Source organism: Gouania willdenowi, chromosome 3, assembly GCF_900634775.1.
Source record: "Gouania willdenowi chromosome 3, fGouWil2.1, whole genome shotgun sequence".
Taxonomy (NCBI): domain Eukaryota; kingdom Metazoa; phylum Chordata; class Actinopteri; order Blenniiformes; family Gobiesocidae; genus Gouania; species Gouania willdenowi.
The window spans coordinates 8,253,962-8,277,137 of NC_041046.1; the positions used below are offsets into that span (position 1 = coordinate 8,253,962).

The 23,176-nt window shown below is 38.3% G+C and overlaps 2 protein-coding genes across 3 annotated transcripts in view; both read right to left on the reverse strand.

Moving 5' to 3' along the window:
- Window positions 1-23,176, reverse strand: part of LOC114458385 (synaptosomal-associated protein 25-A-like) — a 160,665-nt gene that overhangs the window by 92,867 nt on the left and 44,622 nt on the right. The window lies entirely within an intron of this gene.
- Window positions 17,622-18,942, reverse strand: LOC114458410 (protein BTG3-like). Its single transcript, XM_028440780.1, has 3 exons — window positions 18,839-18,942; window positions 17,971-18,146; window positions 17,622-17,763 (listed from the first exon to the last, which is right to left on the reverse strand). The coding sequence occupies exons 2-3, from the start codon at window positions 18,141-18,143 to the stop codon at window positions 17,622-17,624; spliced, it is 315 nt and encodes a 104-aa protein (XP_028296581.1). The 5' UTR covers window positions 18,144-18,146; window positions 18,839-18,942.

The following is a 23,176-nucleotide window of genomic DNA, read 5'->3' on the forward strand; positions in this document are numbered from 1 at the left end:
CAAAGTCATCTCAATGAGCAAGAAAATGACAACAACAACAACTCAGAACAGCCTCAGTGAGGAGCATCCAAAGGCAGCGTAGAGAGCTGTTTCTTGGGGAACACATAAAAAAACACAGCGGTTAAGAAATAGCGCTGTTTAGTCATTTGGGCTATGAAAAGCACAAAATGCTGACACTTTCAAACTTATAGGTACTGTAGGCTATTGGAAATTGAAAAATAAATAATTTATAATTATATCATGATTAAAACAAATAATCAAAATATCAATTCATCAGTGAAGAAGAGAAGCTATGCTAGCAGACAGAGCTAATAGAAAAACGTGACTTTTACAGATAGTCAAGTAATTTTACAGATATTCTTTCGGTGCTTAAGGGGTAATGAATCATTTATTAACATATTTAAGAGTAGAAGGCGGCCAGAAAGAAACGATTAGCAGACTCCGCCCGCCGCCTACACTTGTGGATAAAAAAAGTACTGCGATTCAATTTTCAGAAAATCGATATCAACCGTGATACCTATGAATCGATTTTTAACTGCCTTACGATTAATCGTTACATCCCTACTGAATTATTAACTTAAATTACTTTTAGCGGTACAAAGACGTTTTTAATATTGACTTTTTTTCTCCAAATTGACTTCAGAATCACATTACAAATGCAACAAAAAACAATAATTATACAAAAAATGCACAAATGACGTAAAACAAAAAACTAAACAACATTTATACAGGAAGTACACAAAAAGACAACAGAAAAGCACACAAATTTACAAAAGGCTCCAAAAAGGCACAAAATGACTCCAAAAAACATATATTACAGAAAAATACACCAAACAACAACAAAAATATGAAAATGACTCAATGTACACCAAACTAAATATATTCAAAAAAATACACTAAAACTTACAACAGAAATGCACAAAACTACACCAAAACCAAACAAAAAAACGAAACAAAAATCCACAAAACGACTCCAGAATCACCCTACAATGGCAACAACAAACAATAATTATACAAAAAATCCACAAAAAGACAACAGAAAAATCCAAAAATACACAGACTCCAAAAAAAAAAAAAACATACATTACATATAAATACACCAAACAATTTTTTTTTAAGAATGAGTAAAAAAAAAAAACATTCATCATGCTCATGTTTCATCGAATTTAAACGGGGTAAGTATATATGCAAATATATTATCTATTATTGTATTAGTGGCATGGATTGTATCGTTATTATTTAAAACCATAAGAGGAAGCTGAGATCATGCTGCCAAGTCAGAGTTTGGAATTAGTTTTAGGTGCTGACATGGTAATGGACAATGACCATCACCACTACTGACTTATGAAAAATGAACACAGTTTGTTTTCATTTTGATCCAGGACATTCAGCAGCTCTGCAGAACTTTTAGCACACTACAACACAATATCAGGGACTTCCTCGAAAAGTTTCAAAATATTTTGGAAAAAAGGGTCAAAACTATGAAAACATCAACAAAGCAGGTAAGTCATGAAGTGTGTTTATTTATGATTATATACACAAACACAAATACACAGAGCGACAGTTGTCCCAGGTTGGATAGGACAGGAGAGCAAGAGGAATGGAGAGAAGAGAGGCAGAAATTACTCCTGCACGGAGGAACAGAAGCAGCCTAGAAACGTTTTCTGAATTCTGGAAAATAACTTCCGAACGTTCCTAAACCTCTTGGGGGCTGGGATGGGGACGTCTTCCATCACAGGTCCATTCATTGAGGAAACTGATTCCAGATTTTCATCACACCATTGAGGAATAGTGCAGATTCCGGAATCATCCACTGTTGAATGAAGATGGAGTTCTTCTCCCCATTCCAGACTTGTCTCCTGAACGCTTCCATTCTCATTGTTTAGATGAGTAAGAGGAAGCTTGGGGACATTTGTCTCTACATGTTCAATTTGGCTGGATGTAGGAGTCAGCAGGAACTTGTCAAATGGCTCTTCATGCACCTCAGCTGATTCACAGCTATTTGCAAGCTGGCCAGGAGATAGCTGAACCTCTTGTTCCTTGTCAATGTCCTCATTTTTACACTTCATAGACATGAATTCTTGTGCCTTGGTTAGACTAGAGGAAAAATTAAAAAACAAAGATTAGTACAAAAGTTAATATAACAACAGGTTGATCTCCATGTGCGTGATTGCTTCCTTAGTGCAGTTACTCACTAGTCACTGCTGTCTGGATCCTGGCCCAGGTGGGACATGGTAATAAATGGATGCTGAAGAGCCTCAGTGGGAGAGATTCGCTCCTCCCCATCCGGATGCAGTACTTGTTTGAGGAAGTCTATGAACACTCTCCTGTCCTTAAACTCCTCAGCATCCTCTTCTTCATAGATCTGGATTTAAAAAAAACAAGAGTTAGGTCCTTGCACAAGTTCAAACCTCTCTCGGTCATAACATATGATAAGTTGTAACAAAAAAATAAAACGTGAGTAATTTTAGCTTATAAACACGTATAAAGTATGTTACATTTTAAAGAAGAGACCGCTGCTAAGTATTTGAACTCAAATATCGTAGAGAACACTTACATAGAGCAGGTCATCCCATGACTTGAAATGACAGCGCCGTGCGTCCCATTCCTCAGCTTCATTTGCGTTAATAGCGGAATATTCTTCCGGTGTCTGAGGAAACACAATGTCAATGATAAGGGTTTAGGATAAGTTTAAAGCAACAGTCAAGGTTCAACAACAATGAAAACTATGTTTTACCAGGAGCCTCCATCCTGAGCCAAACTCATCCTCCTTCTGACGGAAGAATCTCTTGGTATGCACACCACTATTGAGCTGGTAGTCCGCTGGCATACCAAGAAGCTCCACCATGGATTGCATCTGCAGAAAGAACACACAATTACACACGATAGGAGCATTTCTTCAAGACTTTATATACTGTACATGTGTAAAAAAACAGCCGCAACCCTGAGAAAGAGCACGTGGGTCACTAAATGGATGGAGGGATGGTGTATAAAAAATGATGACTTACCATGAGATATTCACAGTCGACAGGAAAGAGGCTATAATCCAGGTACAGGAAGGCCAGCGTACAGCCCAGCCCCCACATGTCAATGACCTCTGTGAATGGTAGGCCAAGACACACCTCTGGGGCCCTGTGAAGCAAAATGAATGAGATACGCTTTAGAAATCTGTTTTTTAGCACTAAGTACCAACAATATAATGACTAAGCGTGTAATAATTCATCTATTAGATTGATTAATCACTTTACTGTAAATTCCTACGATCCAACTACATTGAACTGGGCTCGGCAAGTTGGCGTTCCGGATGACATTATTCAATATAAAATTAGTTCTAAAAGGTAATCTATCGATACAATTGATAGATTACGTGGTGTTGTTGGACCTTACTCAAAATAAATGTGAATACATTTGCCATTAAATGTTGTTTACTTTTTTGTTTATGAACATAAATAATTTATAGATGATTCCCCTACAAGAAACATCAGGAATTTATGAAACCTTACTTGTACTGTACAATATTCAGGGATTTATTTCAGTCACACAGAAGTCATTCAGATTGACACCCTCATACCTGGAGCCGATGGCTTGAAGCGTCATCCCGCACCTGGCGGCAGAGGATGGAAGAGCCATTCCAAAGTCAATGAGCTTGACTTTGTATGAATTCTTCTCATTGTTTGCCAGCATTACATTGTCAACCTTGATGTCAGCATGGATGATACCACGATATCGGAGTCCCTGTAATGCTACCAACATCTGCAGGGACACAATGAGAAAAAGACAGGATTATGATCAGAGGTGAAAGTAAGGGATTACAAGTCAGAATCAGAATCAGAATCAGAAATGTTTTATTGGCCATGTACAGTTTCAAGGACAGTACAAGGAATTTGACTTGGTGGTTGGTGCACAAAACAAACAACAAAAAGAAATAAAAACAAAACAACAAAGAACAACCCAGCAACAATAATAATAATAATAATGATAAATATAAAGGATGAGGGATAAATAAAGGATAGATAGAGAATAAAGGATAAATAGGATAAATATAAATATATATATACAGTGCAGCAGATATCAAGCTGGTGGAGGTGGTGATCGGGTGGGGGGGGGGGTTCAGTGGGTGACTTGGGGTGTGTTCATGTGGATGGTGGCAGAGGGAAAGAAGCTGTTTTTGTGTCTGGAGGTTCTGGTCCTGATGGACCGAAACCTCCTACCAGAAGGGAGAGATTGAAACAGTTTATGACCGGGGTGGGAGGGGTCGGCCACAATCTTTCCTGCACGCCTCAAAATCCTGGAGGCGTACAGGTCCTGGAGGGAGGGCAGATTGCAGCCGATGACCTTCTCTGCAGAGTGGATGATACGCTGCAGTCTGGCCTTGTCCTTGGCCGTAGCTGCAGCGTACCAAATGGTGATGGAGGAGCAGAGGATGGACTGGATGATGGAGCTGTAGAAGTTCACCATCATCTTTGTTGGCAGACTGAACTTCTTCAGCTGCCGCAGAAAGTACATCCTCTGCTGAGCTTTTTTGATAAGGGAGCTGACGTTCAGCTCCCACTTGAGGTCCTGAGTGATGATGGTCCCCAGGAAGCAGAAGTACTCCACAGAGCTCACTGTAGAGTCTCCCAGGGTGAGGGGGGTGAGGGGGGCTGGGTTCTTCCTGAAGTCAGCTATCATCTCCACTGTCTTTAAAGCATTGAGCTCCAGGTTGTTCTGGCTGCACCAGGACACCAGCCGGTCTGTCTCCCACCTGTAGTCAGACTCGTCTCCATCAGCGATGAGACCGATGATGGTCGTGTCGTCTGCAAACTTCAGGAGTTTGACCGACTGGTGAGAGGAGGTGCAGCTGTTGGTGTACAGGGAGAAGAGCAGAGGAGAAAGAACACAGCCCTGAGGAGATCCAGTGCTGATGGTCCGGGGAGCAGAGATGGTTTTTCCCAGCTTCACGTGCTGCTTCCTGTCAGACAGGAAGTCTGTGATCCACCTGCAGGTGGAGTCTGGCACGTTCAGCTGGGAAAGCTTGTACTGAAGGAGAGCTGGGATTATTGTATTAAAAGCAGAGCTGAAGTCCACAAACGTTACTCACGTTACTATAATTGAGTTGCTTTTATTTGTACTTGTACTTTTTTGATTATATTTCTAAATCAGTAATTTCACTTGTACTTAAGTATGTTTTAAAAGAAGTACAGAAATTTGTACTGTAGTTTTTAACATTTCTACACCCAACCTTTAATGTGTAAATTATTATTTTTCATTCGTTAAACCACAAAAAAATTAAATAACCAGACAACAATCAAATGCATCGCATCATAGCCGACCAACCAGTATGAATGTAATGCACCGCGCCAATACAGCCTTGAATGTCGTATATTTCAGTCTGAGAATTTTTTATTTTGAATTTAATTAATTGATGTTATTTTGTTTTTTAAAAAAATAAATAAATAAATAGATACATTTTTACAAACCTTTTGTTTTATAAAGACTAGTGCAGTGCCCGTACGAAGCATGTCTTGCTATAGAAAAGTGGGAGGTTAAGTAGCTTTTTCATGGATTATAGCTTTAATTCCTCTTTAATTCAGAATAAAAATAAAATATTCTTTAACTGACCTTATAAACACTCAGGGGCAGATTCACTAAGATCTGAAATAAAGGGTGGTAAACCAGTTGCGTCACTAAATCCTTTGGTGATGCAGTTTCCTCACCTGCTGCGAGGAATTCACTAACATAGCTGCAATGTTTAGTGCACGTGTAGAACTGGTGCAGACCGCCCTATTTAAATGAGTGTGTTGCTTGTTTAATGTGGAGATGTGAGGTGCATAGAGGCACACATATATTTCAGGAATTGAGGATTTTTTTCTTTTAAACAACTTTAAAACCTATTGATATTTTCCCCCCTAATTTACTGTTGCAGCTCCGTTAGGTCCTGTAACTTTGCTCTGATCAGTCCGTGAAAAATAGGCAGATTTTGACATGATCTGTCATATTGATCTGAGTTAATGCAGCAACACAGTCTGTCAATCAGTGGATCAGCACCATTTGAAAATGATCTACTGAGCATCAAGCAGGTCTGAGGTTCTGAGTAGCGCTGTGTCACCACACTCCTATATGTGAACATTGTGCCATTGCTGCGTAAATTACACATCTGATCAGCTGATTCTGGCTTGATTCTCCTTCCATCAACGCGACACGAGAATTTAACGGTCAAAACATCAGCGACATCCATGCAGCTCCACGCACAGCATCCTCTCTGCACCACATTGTGTCACAAACACACTAGACTACGCACGAACGGCACCGACGCCATTTTAGTCAAACTATAAAAAGGATCATACCTGCTTTGCAATGGGGCGGATTTGGTGCACATACATGGAAGAACACAGGTCATTTATGAGGAACTGGAATAAGTCCTTCTCAAGCAGTTCGAAGACGAGGCAGGTGTAGCCAAAATATTCAAATTTCTCGTAGAATTTGACCACGTTGAAGTGGTCTGGATCCAGCGTGCTGATTCTACTCAACATAGACAGCTGGAGGGGAAAAAAAGGACAATTAAAACATCTTTCTGTCACTATTTCATGAACAGTTCATAGTTAAAGTCCAGTTGGAGGCACCAAAACTATTGGAGATATCCAAACACTCACCTCATGCTGCACGCCTTGCACAAAGTTATCCGTCAGGATTTTCACTGCCACTAATTCACAGGTGGAATTAACCTGGCACTTGGCCACTTTACCAAAGGAACCTTCTCCAGTAAACTCAATTATAGTGTATTTGGTTGAGCTGCTGCACAGAACCTGCCCTACCATTAGTTGAGACACTGTCAAAGTGGATAGAAAGGACACAAGGTTAGTATTCAGTATTTCAACACTAAAACTCACATAAACAAGAAATTCTTGTCTGGTCTTGTCATTTTTAAATTTGGGTGACTCTCAAACTGTTCTAATAATAATATTAGATTTTATACAGCACTCTATCATAGACACTCAAAGTCGCTTTACAGAATTAAGGCATTATTCTTTCACTCCACACTTAGTGGTGGTAAGCTACTATTGGAGCCACAGCAGCCCTGGGGCAGACTGACGGAAGCGAGGCTGCCCTAATGCGCCATCGGCCCCTCCAACCACCACCACCACCAACACTCACTCACACACTACATTTATATTAGGTAATGTGGGTGAAGTGTTTCGTCCAAGTTCACAATGACAGATGCCACTGGAGCGACTGTCCCCCACTGTGGCACCAGGAATTCTCAGTGGTCTCCCATCCAACTACTAACCAGACCCAGACCTGCTTAGCTTCCGTGATCTAACGAGATCAGGCAATGACATTGTTCTAATGATTAATTGTAACATTTTTAAACTAAATATATCGATTTACTAAAGTCTTCTTTCATCTTAGCAGATCAGAGTTCATCCTCTTATTTTGTCTGTACAGTCTCTTACCTACAGCAGCCATTTCTCACCCAGGTCTTCAAAATAGAAGCTTTCAAAATACACAAAATTTGCTTGTTTAACTTGTTGATACTCAGATGACGAAGAGAAACACTTTGTCCAACTGAACCACTAGCAATAAGATAAGCTACTGGAGTTGGTTCAGTTATGGATTCTATTTTCTTTCATCTTGGAGCCACGGCAACCATACTTGATGATGACAACAAACTGGATTGTACATGCATACATTCACTGTCAACAAATTAAGTAAATATACTTCAGTGTTGTATTGAGTATTACTGGGTATCTGTACTTTATTTGAATTTTTTTTTTTTGGGGGGGGAGTACTTTTTCTTTTCCCCACTTTTAATTGTTTTTATTTTAGCTTTCTTTAATTCGTAAAAAAAAATAAAAATAAAAAATCTTAATATAATGTGCATAATATACAAACATTTTACGTGTCTAAAACACAGTGGTAGGAAGTGGTAAAAACAGAGATATAAAATTAAAAGGTTCACAAAATAAAACTAAGTAAAAAATTTTTAAAGGACCAGCAGCTGATGACATTTGACCTTCCTGCTTCCCGTAGCAGCTCAGAGCTGTGTTTACAACATGGGGGACACCGCGGGTGCTCCGTAGACACTGTCAGTGCCCAATCCTCTCGCGAGCCTGATAATCCTTTTATTCTATCCAACCTGTCTAACAGTGATTTACAACTGACACCAAGTGTGTCCCTCCATGTTAAAGTGTATCTTCCATATTAAAGCACATGTATGTTGTATTATATATCACGTAGAACATAATAAACAGTAACACTGCTGACTTTCATCAACATTATTCTCTCCTTCTTTAAGTTACAGTGGGTGCTGAACATTTCAAGGTGCATTTTGGATTTATTTTGGCAGGTCCAGGGGCGGGGCTTCAGGGGGGGCTGGGAGGGCGGCACGGATAGGAGGTAGAACTTAAGGGAGCCGGGCCTCTACCACAGTCAGGGGAGCTGGAGAAGGCGGGCCCTCCATGACTTGTGCACCCATCAAGTAGATTTATACAGGGGTTAAAGAGACCCATTTTGTGAGACGTATGCATACTAAATTAGCTGCAGGCTTGGTGCAAAACAACCAGAGGGCTGCTGAGGCGTTGGTGCACGGGAGTGGACGGTGCGCTATCTCAGTCTGGATCTAGTAAAAAGTTACATTAAAAAGCTGTAAATAGACTGATTTGCAGACGTGGGACATTGAGGAGGTCACCTAATGTAGAAATGGAAACTCATCTGTTGAAACTGATCAGAATACATAGAAATACACAGAAACCTTCATTACCAAGAGTACAGCAGCCCACCTATCCTGTCCTTTAAGTTCTAAGCATCAAGAGACTTAATGCTTTTAGGTTTTTTTTCATACATACATTGAGTTTTTCTATCAGATATGTATAAGAAACTGGCCTTTGAACATTGGGCCAGGAGCGCATATCGGATAACCACTCATTTTCGGGAATGCTGCATGGGTCCTACAATCATTCACCTGTACTTAAAGTGAGTTTCCTTAAATAAGCGGCTGCGTCCTCAGGTGACAAGCTTTCTACATACTACAAACTATTTACGAACTTAAACAGCAGTTCGTTCATTGTCATTTTTCAAGCGTCACTTATGTAAACAACATGGTTTTTGCACAGAGTATGCGCGTGCACGTCAGTCACGTGTCTCGCTCATTCTCCAAGTTAAAACTCATCAAAAACCACTTGAGGAGCACAGTGGGACAGGAGGGACTGAGTGGGCATGCCATGTTGTCCATGTGCCAGTTTTACTAAACTTTATAGCTACTGATACAGGCTCTGAGTTGAAATGGTTCAAGTTGGTGTCAAAAAAATGTGGTGCTGAGATGCTTTTAATTTGTGTTAGTGACCATCCTAATGTTTTTGTTTTTTTATTTGTTTTGTTAAACTTCATGTTTGTTTGATGGACTTCAAAATGACATAATCACTCACCGTGGTGTTGAAGCTTGTAATGAAAAATGATCATAATTAAACAGTTAGATTGGTACATTTTGTTTTCATTCCTTATTTGTGAAGCTAAACCTGAGACGTTCTGTTAACCCCGTGAGGTGTATTAACTGCTTAACATGAGATCCATTTATGCTATATATCTTTTCATTTAAAAGTGCAGTATATGCCTTCAACTGTGACCTAACCATATGGGGTTTACTATCCTAGCCAGATGTCTCTGTGGACCTGCTGTTTGCATGTGACATTGCCTTGTGACTCTCGGGAGCATCCTGTTCACATTTCCTGCTCTTCCTCAAAATTGTAGCTTCAGGCCATAAACTATCTAACTCCGACCTTTGTTCATTGTCATGTGAGGGTCTTACCACCATAATGGACAACTGTTGCTTCCTATTTTGTAAGCATTTGAAACTTTGAATCTGACAGATTACCAATGTCCTGTGGGGTTCCTCAGGGCTCTGTTCTTGGACCTCTTCTGTTTAGCCTTTATATGCTTCCTTTAGGACAAATTTTACAGAACTGTAAGGTTGATTATCAGAGCTACGCAGACGACACACAACTATATTATACTATCACTGAACCCAGATGACCATGGTCCCATTGAGGTGTTGTGTGACTGTTTAGAAAACGTAAACTGCTGGATGAGTGAAAACTTCCTTCAACTAAACCATGACAAGATGGAGGTGATTGTCTTTGGTAACAAGGAAAAGAGGACTGCTGTCAGCAACTATCTTGAGTCTCGATCTTTAAAAGCTAAAGACCAAGTCAAAAACCTTGGTGATCTGATTGACTCAGATCTTACATTCAGCAGTCAGATCAAATCTATCACAAAAACAGCCTTCTACCACCTAAAGAACATCTCCAGAGTGAAAGGTTTAATGACTCAGAAAGATCAGGAGAAACTGGTCCATGCTTTTATATCCAGCAGACTGGACTATTGTAATGGTCTTCTGACAGGAATCCCCCAAAAGAGCATCAAACATCTACAGCTGGTTCAAAACGCTGCAGCTTGGGTCTTAACCAGAACAAAGAGGTCAGAACACATTACTCCAGTTTTAAAGTCTTTACACTGGCTCCCAGTCAGCCTCAGAATAGACTTTAAAGTTCTGCTGCTGGTGTATAAATTTGTGAATGGGTTTGGTCCAGAATACATCAGTGACATGTTTGTCAGGTATGAACCCAGTAGGTCTCTCAGATCTATGGACACAGGTCAGATAGTGGAGCCCAGAGCTCACAGTAAACATGGTGATGCTGCTTTTAGTTGTTATGCTGCAAAGAAGTGGAACAAACTCCCAGCAGAGCTGAAGTCAGCATCACATGTGAACATTTTTAAATCAAAGTTAAAGGCACTTTTTTTCTCTACTGCATATGATTGAGAGAGAGATTTTTTGTCATGTTGTTGATGTCATGATGATTTTACTGATGATTTTAATTGATTTTACTGATGATTTTAAATGTTCTTATTGATTTTAAACAATTGAATGTTTTATCATGTAAAGCACATTGAGTTGCCTTGAGTATGAAATGCGTTATACAAATAAATTTGCCTTGCCTTTCCTTTCTTTGTTTTAAGGCTAAAGTCTTACCCCGGGTTTCCACTGGATACGTCTCCGCTGCGCCACGGCACCGATCCGGTATTTCACCGCTGTACGCCGTCCGGTAATTCACACCGGTTGCGTTTGGAGTGCGTCGTGGTGCGCTCCGGTTGAACGACTGTGACGTCACGAGACAGATCAGTTCTCACGATATTTATATAATTGCGCGAGAACGCAGTTAAATGTATGTGTTATAAACGCAACAATAAACAGATAAACAGGTCAGTTTTCCTAACGAAGGAGAAGAAGAAGGTTGGACTCTGGTTTTATCATAGACACATTTTTTATCAACAGCCAACAGAGAAGAGATAAAACTGCACCGGTAAAACATGAACTAAATCAAAGTTGCTGCAGTTTACAGTGTAGTTACAGTATGAAAGGAATCAATATATTGGATGTGATTTTGTTTTTACACATTATGACGTTTTGGTGATGTATTTACTTGAAACATAATCTGAAGCGTTTTATTTTGAAAAGTAACCCGATATTTTATTGCGGAGTACGTGCTTAATTTACTGTTTAGCTTCATTTGCTCTGTGCTGATTGATGCGTCCAGAAATAGAACCCCTGTGTATATCTGGTGGAGGGCACCGAACTACCGCATCTGGGAAGGAGCAGACACGCACCACAGTGGACCCGGTAGAAATTATCACAAAGACTAAAATGGAAACCTATCAGCTCCAGTGGAAATTGGGGGTCAGATTCCACCCGTTGGTCTCCGGTTTCCCGTCAAATCATATAAGCATTTTTTAGCTGGTTTTATTCAGAGCAAATCTGACCCCGGCTGCTCTCACAGGGCTTCTGTCTCGACCCTGTTCTTTTGATTCTGCTTGTGTCAATAAACTTTGTATTATTATGCGAGCCAGTTTCGTCGACGACCTTTTTTCCACACGACACATCTTTTTCATCGTCCACATCACCACCTGGGAAGTCACGACACCCGCCTATGATTTTAAAATATTTTCTTCACTTTTTCCTGCTATATTTTTGCTCCTTATATTGCATTTTCCCACTTCTATCACTTCTCCATCAAATTTCAATGCGTTTTCTGCGCAATTGTTGCCACTTTCAAGACATTTTCGCTCCACTTTTCCCACCTAATGCCACATATATTTACTCATTATTGTCACTTTTTACCTCTTTTCACCATATTTCATGATCATCCTAAGTTATACTCAGTGAATGGATTGGAGTTCCCCTGTTTATAAAAACAGGCAGCATGGTGGCGTAGTACAGTGGTTCTCAAATTTGTTTTGTTCAAGTGCCCCCTTTCTCCTTTTTGTAAATATAAGTACCCCCTTTGTTCAGCTACAACATTTTGTTGCAGAATATTATAAAAAACAACATATCTTGAGCACAATTATGGAATGAATGAGTGATAAAAATTTTTTAAATGATCTAACTTTGTAAATAAGTGGAAAGAAACAGTATTTACTGCCTCATGAGTAGATTTTTATCATGTCCTGTCATCTGCCACCTGGTGTGGGGCTGACCTTTGAATTTTCAATTTATGTTCTAATCAAGATCTTTTTCATCATCATTACGATTATAATTTTAAACCAAAAATACACATTTTCAAATCCCCATATTTTTCATGGTTTTATTTGATAATTATCTCTCTCTCTCTGTTAGGTACCCCCTGTCGTGCCATCGCGTACCCCTAGGGGTACACTTACCCCCATTTGACCCCCTGTGAACTTTCTCTGTGTAGTTTGCATTGTTTACACAGGCTTCTCCCCACAACCAGTAAAATCTCTGCTAGGTTAATGTATGAGGCTGAGGGAATAAGTGTGTAAATGGCTGTTTGTCTTTACCCGCCTTCCTCCCAGTGACCCTCATCTATCAACCGTTTGTACGTCGATATCTGAGCGTACGACGTGCGTTCGACCAAATTCATGCAAGCTTCAGTATTTGTCAATTCTGACGTAATCGTACGCTGTGATCAGATCTCACGTCAGGTCTGACCTCCTGTATGCAAATATGAGTGTGTGGATTTGTGGTTCAGCAGCAAAATGTGAGTGAGTCTGAAAATAAAATATTAAACTTAGTAGAGCAAGATGTGATGACAGACTATAGAAGATATAATTATATCCCACACAAACAGATATTACCTTGTAATTGTGGATAATTTCCGGTTTTGTATATAACGAATCACTTAAAGTCATCTTTGTTGTCGTTGTACTTTTTCCTTGTTGATCCTGAATGAAATTCAAGAATGTCATGTTGTAATATATAGTCTCAGATTAATGTGGTGTAGAGCATAGAGGAGTGACACTGTTATTAAATAAGTGCAGCTCATCTTGGTTCTTGCTGTTCTTATTAGAGTGTTTATGGGTTATTTAAATGGTACTCAAATGCACATGAGTTAAAGTCACGGTTCGGGGGCTAAATCAGGTCCTTAGGAGCATCTGAATCTGCCACGCTTACAGGTAGGATAGGTGATTTTGAATGTAGCTTCCTCGACGGCTCTGTCTTTACCCTCCTCCCCTCTGTGCTCCGTCTCACTCACATGCATGCACACAGCTGCTGCAGAAGTGGAGCTCAGCTTATCACTGTATTGTGTAGAAACGTTGTTGTCTCATGTCTCATTCAGCAGTAAGTAAACAATACATTTTATCATTAGATAAGTTAAAAAACATTACCAAAAACTGTATTTTAACTCTGTCAGCGGTGATGCGCTTTCAGTGTGAGCTCGTGCATGTGAGGGATTGAGAATGAGCAGGGAGACAGGGAGATGTGATTGGTCGAAGTTATTACAGATTTACAGCTGCTACAGATGACAGATTTTCTTCGTTCCTTTTTCAGCCCACATATGATCTTAATTTCTGTCAGGACATGAAGACAATTTCAACCAAACACTTAAAACGTGTATCTGGAGAAAATCACCTACCCTTGCTTTAGGTCCATTCAACTTATAAATACTCAAACTCCAAAGTATTTGCAGGGACTTGCTATTTTCCTTTGCATTTATCACACGACTGCAGTCATTTCAAATTGCAATAAACCATCCTGTAAAAATGGCTTATATTATGCAAAAATTGGTCATAAAAAGCAAGGAATTGCAAAGGGAAGATCCTGCAGGGACTCATATCTGTCATTTATTACTTGGATATAGACGGTGCCTTACATTAACTACATCTATACTATATTTTCAGGATGGTCTGTGTGTGTGGTGTGTGTGGTGTGTGTGTGTGAGTGTTGTGTGCGGTGTGTGTGTGTGTGAGTGGTGTGTGTGTGTGGAGCAAATATCTCCCTGACGCGGTGCCTGTTTGACCTGAAACTTTGTCAATGGCTTTCAAATACCCCAAGTTTGTGCATCTGTTATTTTGGAGTAATTTGGTTATTTCAAAATGTTTATTTTTTATCAATTAATTCTTCTATATATCCAAAAAGTCCTGTGGTACAGTCCTCTTTAAAAATATGGTCACAATACAGGAACAATTTTAAGTTTCTTTCAGCATCAATAACAATTCCAATCATGAAAAATCATCTGTTTCCCCTCGGTCTCACTGACGATACTTACATGCAGTGGAAAAATGCTGGCATTTTAAGTTTCTCTGACCTATGCTCAGCAAGGGGACTTCCAGCCACTCATTTGTTCCGCTACTTTCAGATTTGTCATTGTGCATCTTCTGTTTTTCCATCCAATCCTTCTCTTCAACTGCCCATCCATGGGAAGAGTTGCTGTCCCTTGACCCCAATCAAAAGTCAATTATATCTGTGATATACAAGCAACTCATGGACTTCGATATACAATCAACAGATAAAATTAGAAAATCGTGGGAAGGTGAGTTAAATATACACTTTTCTGACCAACAGTGGAAAAAAGCGATATCTGCAATTTGTGCCGGTACTCCCTCCGTAAGGCTACAGTTAATTCAATTTAAGGTATTATATAGAGTTCATTACTCAAAAACCCGTCTATCTGAAATCTACCCACAGATCGTGGATCAATGTGAAAGATGCCATGTCAGCCCTTGTAACCTGAGTCACATGTTCTTTCTGTGCCCGAGTCTCAACAACTTTTGGAGCCAATACTCCACGATTCTTTCCAATGTGCTTAAAACTCAAGTTGTCATCAACCATTTCTTGGCTGTTTCTGGGGTTCCAGTAAACACTTTGCCCACAGAACCTGCTCACTCTAAAATAATAACTTTTACATCACTAATAGCGAGACGTAATATTTTACTTTTTTGGAAATCTTCTAAGGTACCTTTAATATCCTTGTGGCTACGAGATGTTTTGTCATTTATTAAAATGGAGAAAATAATTTTCTCAGCTGAAGGCAATAAAGAACAATTTGATAAAACATGGGCCCCATATTTGGACGACTGCAAATCCTTGCAATTTCTTCTATTTATTTGATTTATTTTGTTATTTATTTTATTTTCTCTTTTGTTTTATTTAGTATGTATGGTTATATAGGTATACCATTTGATATATGTAAAGAATGTGTGTGAATATCTCTGTGGTGTGTATAAATAATTGACTGATTATGATACTAAAGACATAATTTTGTTGTAATGAGTGACATGTGGGTCTTTGTTTGAAAATACTGTACAATGGAACACTGGTGATTGAAATGTTGTTATATTGTTATATCTCCTAATAAACAAATTAATAAAAAAAAAAAAAAAAAAATATATATATATATATATATATATATATATATATATATATATATATATTGCACTTCTTGTAGTGTTGACCTACGTCAGCATGTGCAGTCAAAGTAAAAAAATAAATAAAAAGAATAAAAAAGAATATACGACTTCTGACCATGTGTAGTATTATTTTTCATATACAAAATTTAATTTAGGTGATACAAACTATAACTGTATAAATTGCAAAAGACTTTGTCAAAGACGACCAGAATCTAAGCTATAAAAACTTGTTAAAAAAGAAAAGACATAGATCAGCCATTATTAAATTGTATTTAATGATAACAATGTTCCCATTGATAGTAAGAAGACCTTTTATATGGAATTGTAAACATCAAAGTTTGAGGAAAGCTCTTCTTAATATTAATACTGGGCCACAAATATCAGGTCAATGCTGTATTAGAAACACTTAGTTGGAACCGTCTTCCCCCGTTTGGGTCACCATGGAGTCTCATGTGGACAATAAGATTTCTTTACCTTAAAGATATATTGTCCTGTATGGATTTGGAAAACATTAGATACACAGTTGGTGGATCTGAAGACAATTTTTATAAATGATGTTGCCCTTTCCTGGATTACTTTGAAAGACCCACAACTTTATGTCTTTGTCCTTTTTGTTTTGTTTGGCAGCTGGTTACCAGTGATTTTCTGTTTAATGTTTATGTGGTAAAATCAAAGAAAATGTCAAATTCAACATATGTTTATTGTACATTGATACATTGTTAAAAAAAAATAGAGACTTTTACTGTACATTGATACATTGTTAAAAAAAAAAAAAAAAAAGACTGTCGAAAAATAATGAGGGGACCGTGCCTCTGGTGGAGGAGGCACCCCTAGTTGGTTTGTCCAGGGGTGGGGGTTCTGTCACGGGTCCGGTAGCTGTGCTGAGGCTGTGGAATGCTGTGAACCATTCCTGACAGCTTCTTTTAGGGTTCCCAAGCTGGAGCAGCTGGATTTAACGCCTGGAGAAGGAAAAGGTTGAAGATGTGTTCAAACACAGAAGCACCAACAGTTTAAGAACAAGTGAGGGGGGGCTTTCTGCTCCCTGGGTTACCTGGCACTTCCTGTTGGGGACGGTGAGGGGGGAGGAATGTGTGCTCCCCTCATCAGATGAACCCGAGTGATAGAAAAATGTCATCTCATTCTTATCAGTGGAAAATGTGGCAATTGAGAAATCAAAATTCTGCTCTCCGTACCTGTGCAACAATAACACACACACACACACACACACACACACATGTCAGTTCAATGACAAACTATTTGAGTTTGATTTTAATAATAGACACGACCAATGGCTGAACAGTATGATCCCAGACACACATATCTGACATGAACATACCAATATCTGACCCCTCCCACATATCAGATTAAATGTTAAAATGGCCAGCCCCCCATTTTACAGGAAAAATACCTTGGAAATGTTTGATATGGTCCCAAAACATGAGGGTTTAGTCTGTGTCATTTAGCTGTTTCCTTTTGGACTCACCCTCAAGTTTTGCACAAAATCCCACCCAGCCATGTGTTTACGTAGAGCGAGATTATGATCGAGATTGTGTATGTAACACTCGCTATTTATGGAAGAAAAATTGCATGTATATGTGTGATATTGTCCTAAAACATGCATGTGAAGCATTTCCATGTCATATTGGGACCAGATTTTAAATAAAGAGAAAAAACTAAAAAGGTTTGGATTTAATTTTATGATTCAGAACATGAATTCCACGATCATGGATAATCAGAGGCCCTAATGTATATTATTTTTCTTTGATTATCAATAAATATTGTACTTTGTAAACCAGACTTCAAATGGGGGTGGGGCTAAACATAAGCTTGGTCTGACCAGAGTGAATACTGTTTATGCTCTGACTGACCAATAAACCAATAAACCAAACCTAGGAATAGAAAGTCTAAAAACAGAGTGAAGAATAATTGTGTGTTTTTGTTCCTCACCTGCCACAAACCTCTCCTGGATCCACCCACAGAGTGATTTCCCAGGGCAGCCCCAGGTCACCGTAGTGAACCCCACTTTCCCTGCAGGCACGCAGCAGCTCTGGGTCATATTTGTGGAACGCGTTCACTCTGATGCACCTGAAAAACACACAAGGATCAGCACTTTTAGCTGCTGAGGCTGACCAGAGGACAGCTAGGGTCACTCCATGTCATTTCAACACATTTTCAGGACATCACATGCACTTTGGTCTTAAAGAATTCTGAAATGTTTACCAATTGTTCCTTAATTATTCAATTGTCACAATGTTAATGACCCACAAACCATGGGTGTCCCACTGAGCGTACCTGTACGCCTGGCCTTTGCTGGGCTTTTCAGGGACCCAGTGTCCCTCAAACTTCTCCTGCAGCACCACTGTTAGCCTCTCAGCAAACAAATCCATTTTCTCCACCTCCACCTTATTCTTTAATTTCACCAGCCTTTTCAGGAAGGAAACCACCGCTGCAATCTCGCTCTTCATCCTCTATAAGTAAAATAATAAAAACTTATATGATGATATACATAAAACAAATAAAACCAAACTTAGTCTAAAAAAGTCAAGAGATGAAAAACCAGAATCCTGACCCAAAATCTCAACCCTATAATAAAATCCAAAATATTTTTGTTTGCTTACATGTAAATAAAATAAAACAAAATAAAACTTACTATGAATATCACAAACTGAACAGTCAATCAAATCAATATCAAAAGGTTGATGTAAGAAATTATTACATGGATATTATTTAACATTTCTTTAGCCTTTGGAGTGATCAGCAAACACACACATCTTCTTTCATATCTTTCAGGTGAGATACACTTAACAATATCATTTATTTTCAAAGGAAGAGAAATAAATTAGAATTCAATGCTTGTCTATCGAATTTACTTTTTATCCATAAAAAAATAATTAGAAATAGTAAAAAACGTGGCTAAGTTTAATTATCTACACTTATGAATATAATATTATGCCAACATCAAAACTGACTCACACAAAATTATTTACTTTCATCTTTTCTTTTAAAATTAAACTTCATCTGACAAAACTCAAGTAATTCAATCCAAGAAAAAGAAAGAAAGAAAAAAAAAAAAAAAGTCGTATTGCTGTAAAATCTCACACATTGCTCACGGGGAGCCCCTAGTGGTCGAGATGTAAAATGCATATTTAAAATATTACACTTTATTTGTTTGTGTTCGTCTTTAGTTATTCACTCTGATGGGGAGGATAAAACATGTAGTTTATCACCAGACTTTGTCTTAGAACTACTTCAGAAGCTGCTTTCATCTTCTATTAAGTTGTGCTTTATGACAGTTGATAACCATGGCAACCGGAGCAGAATCTGCGCATGCTCAGATGGCTCTAGCTGTGGTAGACACGTGTGTTGTCTGTCGTCTCCATCCGTGCCTGCTTCATACAGTCTACTTAAATATTCCCTGCTAGGTGAGCTGAAAATATTCACGGTGTAACACTGACTGTACTGCAATTGACTGTCATGGAATATACATTTAAATGTCTTGTTAAGTTGTATTTTCTGATGGAATGTTACTAGCATGCTAATCGCTATTTAAGCTAATCGCTATTTAAGCTAATCACTATTTAAGCTAATCGCTATTTAAGCTAATCGCTATTTAAGCTAATCGCTAGTTAGCTGCTGCGTTCAGTAGCTTAAGAAAAGATGGTAATTTCTTTTTGTACATTAAGAGCTATGTAATTTAGTTTTGCTGTCCAGAAATTTTCATTTTAAAAAAAAAAAACAAAAAACAAAAATCGAAGGACATCTGTTTATTTTTTTATTGAAAGGACTATATTTTTTTGAAACAAGATTGTTTAACTATTTTTTTTATATATCATGGGCTGAGACAGAGTCTATAAAAGCACAAGCTTATTGGATTTGAATCATTTATTTTTTTCTGAGTCTTTTATTTTGCTTGGTACATATGTCAGTTTTGTTTGGGTGTGAATAAATGATATGAGGTTGACTGTATTTATTCTCATAATATTTTGTTTTATTTGGACTGATAATAAACTGCTGTCAAAAAGTCGTCTGCTCCTTGGTTACATTATGTTATGTTATACGTGGTCAAACTTACAGCTTTGAGGATAGATTTCTGTTAGCATCTCTGATAATATCGAGTCCTAAATCAGCTGTAAAATACACTCAGAACAAATATCTATCATCTAATTTCTTTTCCATCTATTCCTAATCTATGAAAATATAGGTTTTAATATTTTGGGCGTGAGCATCTGAGCCTTTTTTTGTGTATACCTCTTGATTTAAAATTTTTTTTCAAAGGGAACATATGAAAAGTCCACTTTTGCAGTGTTTTTGAACACATATGAGGTAACGTGAGTGTCCACCGGCACACAACATGTGAAATAAACCATCCAGTCCTATGTTTGTGGTCTGTGTAAGTCTTACAACACAGAAAAGTGCCCTGTTTCAAATTTTCTCAGTTTGTGATGTCACAAACTAAATCTGGAACGAAAATACCCTCCCCTCCGCTGGTATCTCCACCCATGGGCTCCACCCCCAACCTGATGAAAACTTTTGCGAAAGTCCGCCATTGTTTTTCTCACTAGATAAGGAGGGATGGCTACCGTAAAAGTAAATACACAACTTTTTACGGCGTACGAATAAAACGTAAAGACGACATGAAGTCGATAAGTTACCATTGAGAAACGTCTCCCTGAGGTCTTGGTTGACGTACTACTTAGGGAGAGCCTTCTCCCTCAGGGTCGGATTCAGGTTCATATTGATACGGCTGCACCGCTGTGTGGTCTCCGGAAGCCATGTTTTTCTCAGGGGTCACGCTGACTAGTTGCCATGGAAGCTCAAAGCTGACCCTGACCTGAACTTGTTTCGGCACACCCTGGGGAAGAGAAGGGGAGGTCTTTGTAACTCCAGGGACACACCCTCCAAAACGGAGCGCTCTGAAAGAGCTGGATGATACAGGGTCATAAACCTCATGTTATATTTTGACCAAACCCCAGCACAGATGTCATTTAGAGCACATGTAACTGTTATAAAAGGTGAAAAATAAGTATAAGATTTCCCCTTTAATGGTAAAATGTGGTAAAGTATGATTTGAAACATATTTTAATATTTGTTAACTACATATATGTTGAACTGTACATAGAACTGTAACATGGTTCGTGAGTTTTGCATTTAAATTATTATTGACAATATTTATAGAATTTCTATGGCAATTACAATTACAGTTGCAATTTTGCCAGCAACAGTTAAAAAAAAAAATACAATTATGCCAGAATTACGTATCATCACAAAAGAAGACACATTGTGAGTCATGTTTCAAGCTAAATGGAAGAGGGACACTAAATAACAACCAATGCTGAGAAAAACTACATTCTGGGCTGGAGTCAAAGTGAGATATTTCAAGCCTTTAGTTGTTTTAATTCTTATGAATATGGCTTACACCTTATAAAAACCCCAAATTAAAAATTTCAGAAAATTAGATTCCATTAAATCAATAAAGAATGCTTTTATAACAGAAATGTCTCCTCCCTCTCCCTAAAAAAAAAGAATCCCAAGCATTTGATATTCAGCTGACACACACAAAAAAAACAAGCAAGAAACCTGTTTGCATACATTTTTATTTATCTTAAATTTTGTGTAAAAAAAAAAAAAAAAAAGGAGATCAGATCAGAGAAACAGGCATTCTCCTTTTCCTTCAGCCAATCATTTTTCCTGTTAACATTTCATTAGTAACAGGAAAAGATAATTCTTACAAACGCATGTACAAAAAAAAAAACAACCTCAGTCAATTAGTTCATGTGAAGCACAAAGTTGGAAGGTCAGGAATAATTTACACACATTAACGCAGAGACAACAAAGTGAGCAGGATTGTAACGCGAGAAGAGAAGGATCAGCGGATGTTGGCTGGTTGGATGTTGGCTGGTTGGATGTGTGACATGTTCCAGTGGTTAAAAAAAGACCAGTCAGACCACAAGCTCCGAACCACCCGTCCTGAGCCTAAGAGCTGCAGGCAGGGCTGAAAAAAAAAAAGGGCTTTTTACTCCCATCGTCATCATCACCATGGCAACAGCTCTAAGATCATGTTGATAAAACAAACACAAATAGTGTTTAGAACTTACAGAAAAAAAAAAAAAACTGATCAGTATTTAGATAATGTAAAGCTTTTATTTATTCTATTTTTTTCTGCATTATTATTTTTTACATACTTCTACCACATGATGTCATACTTAATTATACATTTTCATTGAATAATGTGAAATGTTTCTGTCTGTATCATAAAAATTTCAAAGTGAGGAAATTAATATTTTTAAACTGAGGTGCGTGGCCTCTGTTGTGGTCAGTTATTTACAGTAGAAGGCATGGAATACTGTAGAAAAATGATATTAACATCATATATATATAGTATGGATGGATGGAGGATTTGATGCAGTAGTAGTTTGGGGCCTTAAAACAGGCTGCTTCAACATACAGTCAGCCTTATTATAATATGTTAAAGAAATTAAGTGTACAGTGCAACATTTTGGAGTAATTAAACGTCCTTTAACACATTACACAACGCTGAACTGTTGCTTTAATTAAACCCAACAGATCGTCTTATACAAACCTTGATTATAACAAGTTTTAGTATTTTTTTTAATTAACAGGAATTTCATCAAACAGGGCAAAATAAAAACAAAAAAGTTATAGATCAAAGCTGGACAATTGTTTATATAAATATTAATCTTACAGAAAATTGATCGAGGAGCAACTGTGGCTCAGGTGGTAGAGGGTTGTCTTCTGATCGAGAGGTTGGGGGTTCGATCCCAGTACCTGACTATGTGTCGAAGTGTCCTTGGGCAAGACACTGAACCCTAAGTTGCTCCCAGTGGTCGACTAGCGCCTTGCATGGCAGTCCTGTCCCACTGGTGTGTGAATGTGAGAGTGATTGGGTGAATGAGCTGATATGTAAAGCGCTTTGAGACTGCTTCAGTGTGGTGATAAAGCGCTATATAAAATCAAGTCCATTTACCATCTAGAATAAGTTTTCTGTCTTTACCCTGAAAAAAAAAAAACACTTCCAACTCCTCAGAAACAGGAACATTATCTACTATCAAGATATCGCATTCGTTACAGCGTCATCAATAAACTTATGGTCAGATTAAAGGCCAACAAAGAACATACTTTAACTCTTCTTTTTTTTCTTGCTTGGTCCCCAATTTACCTCTGAGATGGTTCAGGTTGTGGTTTGATTTGGATCCTTTCACAACAATGAGATGATCATGCCAGCCACACAAACACAAATGAGGTGTTTAGTTTCACTGTACATGTAAATAAGGTCAGAGAAAAAGAACGAGGTAGATGGTAGAAGGAATTACAAGAAAAAACCGTCCTGGAAAAGGAGCCGAAAAATCATCTGAATGATGGGTCTGAAAGCTGAGGTGTTTTTCAACACCTGGAGAATAATAAGGAACATCAGGAAGGTCCAGTTCTTTCACTGTACACTGAATAGGCCTTTTTCTTCATTTAACCTCATTGTGCGCTT

Coding starts and splice junctions, on each gene's coding strand:
- LOC114458410 (XM_028440780.1), bottom strand. CDS start 18,143: ATGAAGAGCGAGATTGCAGCGGTGGTTTCCTTCCTGAAAAGGCTGGTG. Junction 17,764..17,970: donor AGCAAAGGCCAGGCGTACAG/GTACGCTCAGTG, acceptor TGTGTTTTTCAG/GTGCATCAGAGTGAACGCGT.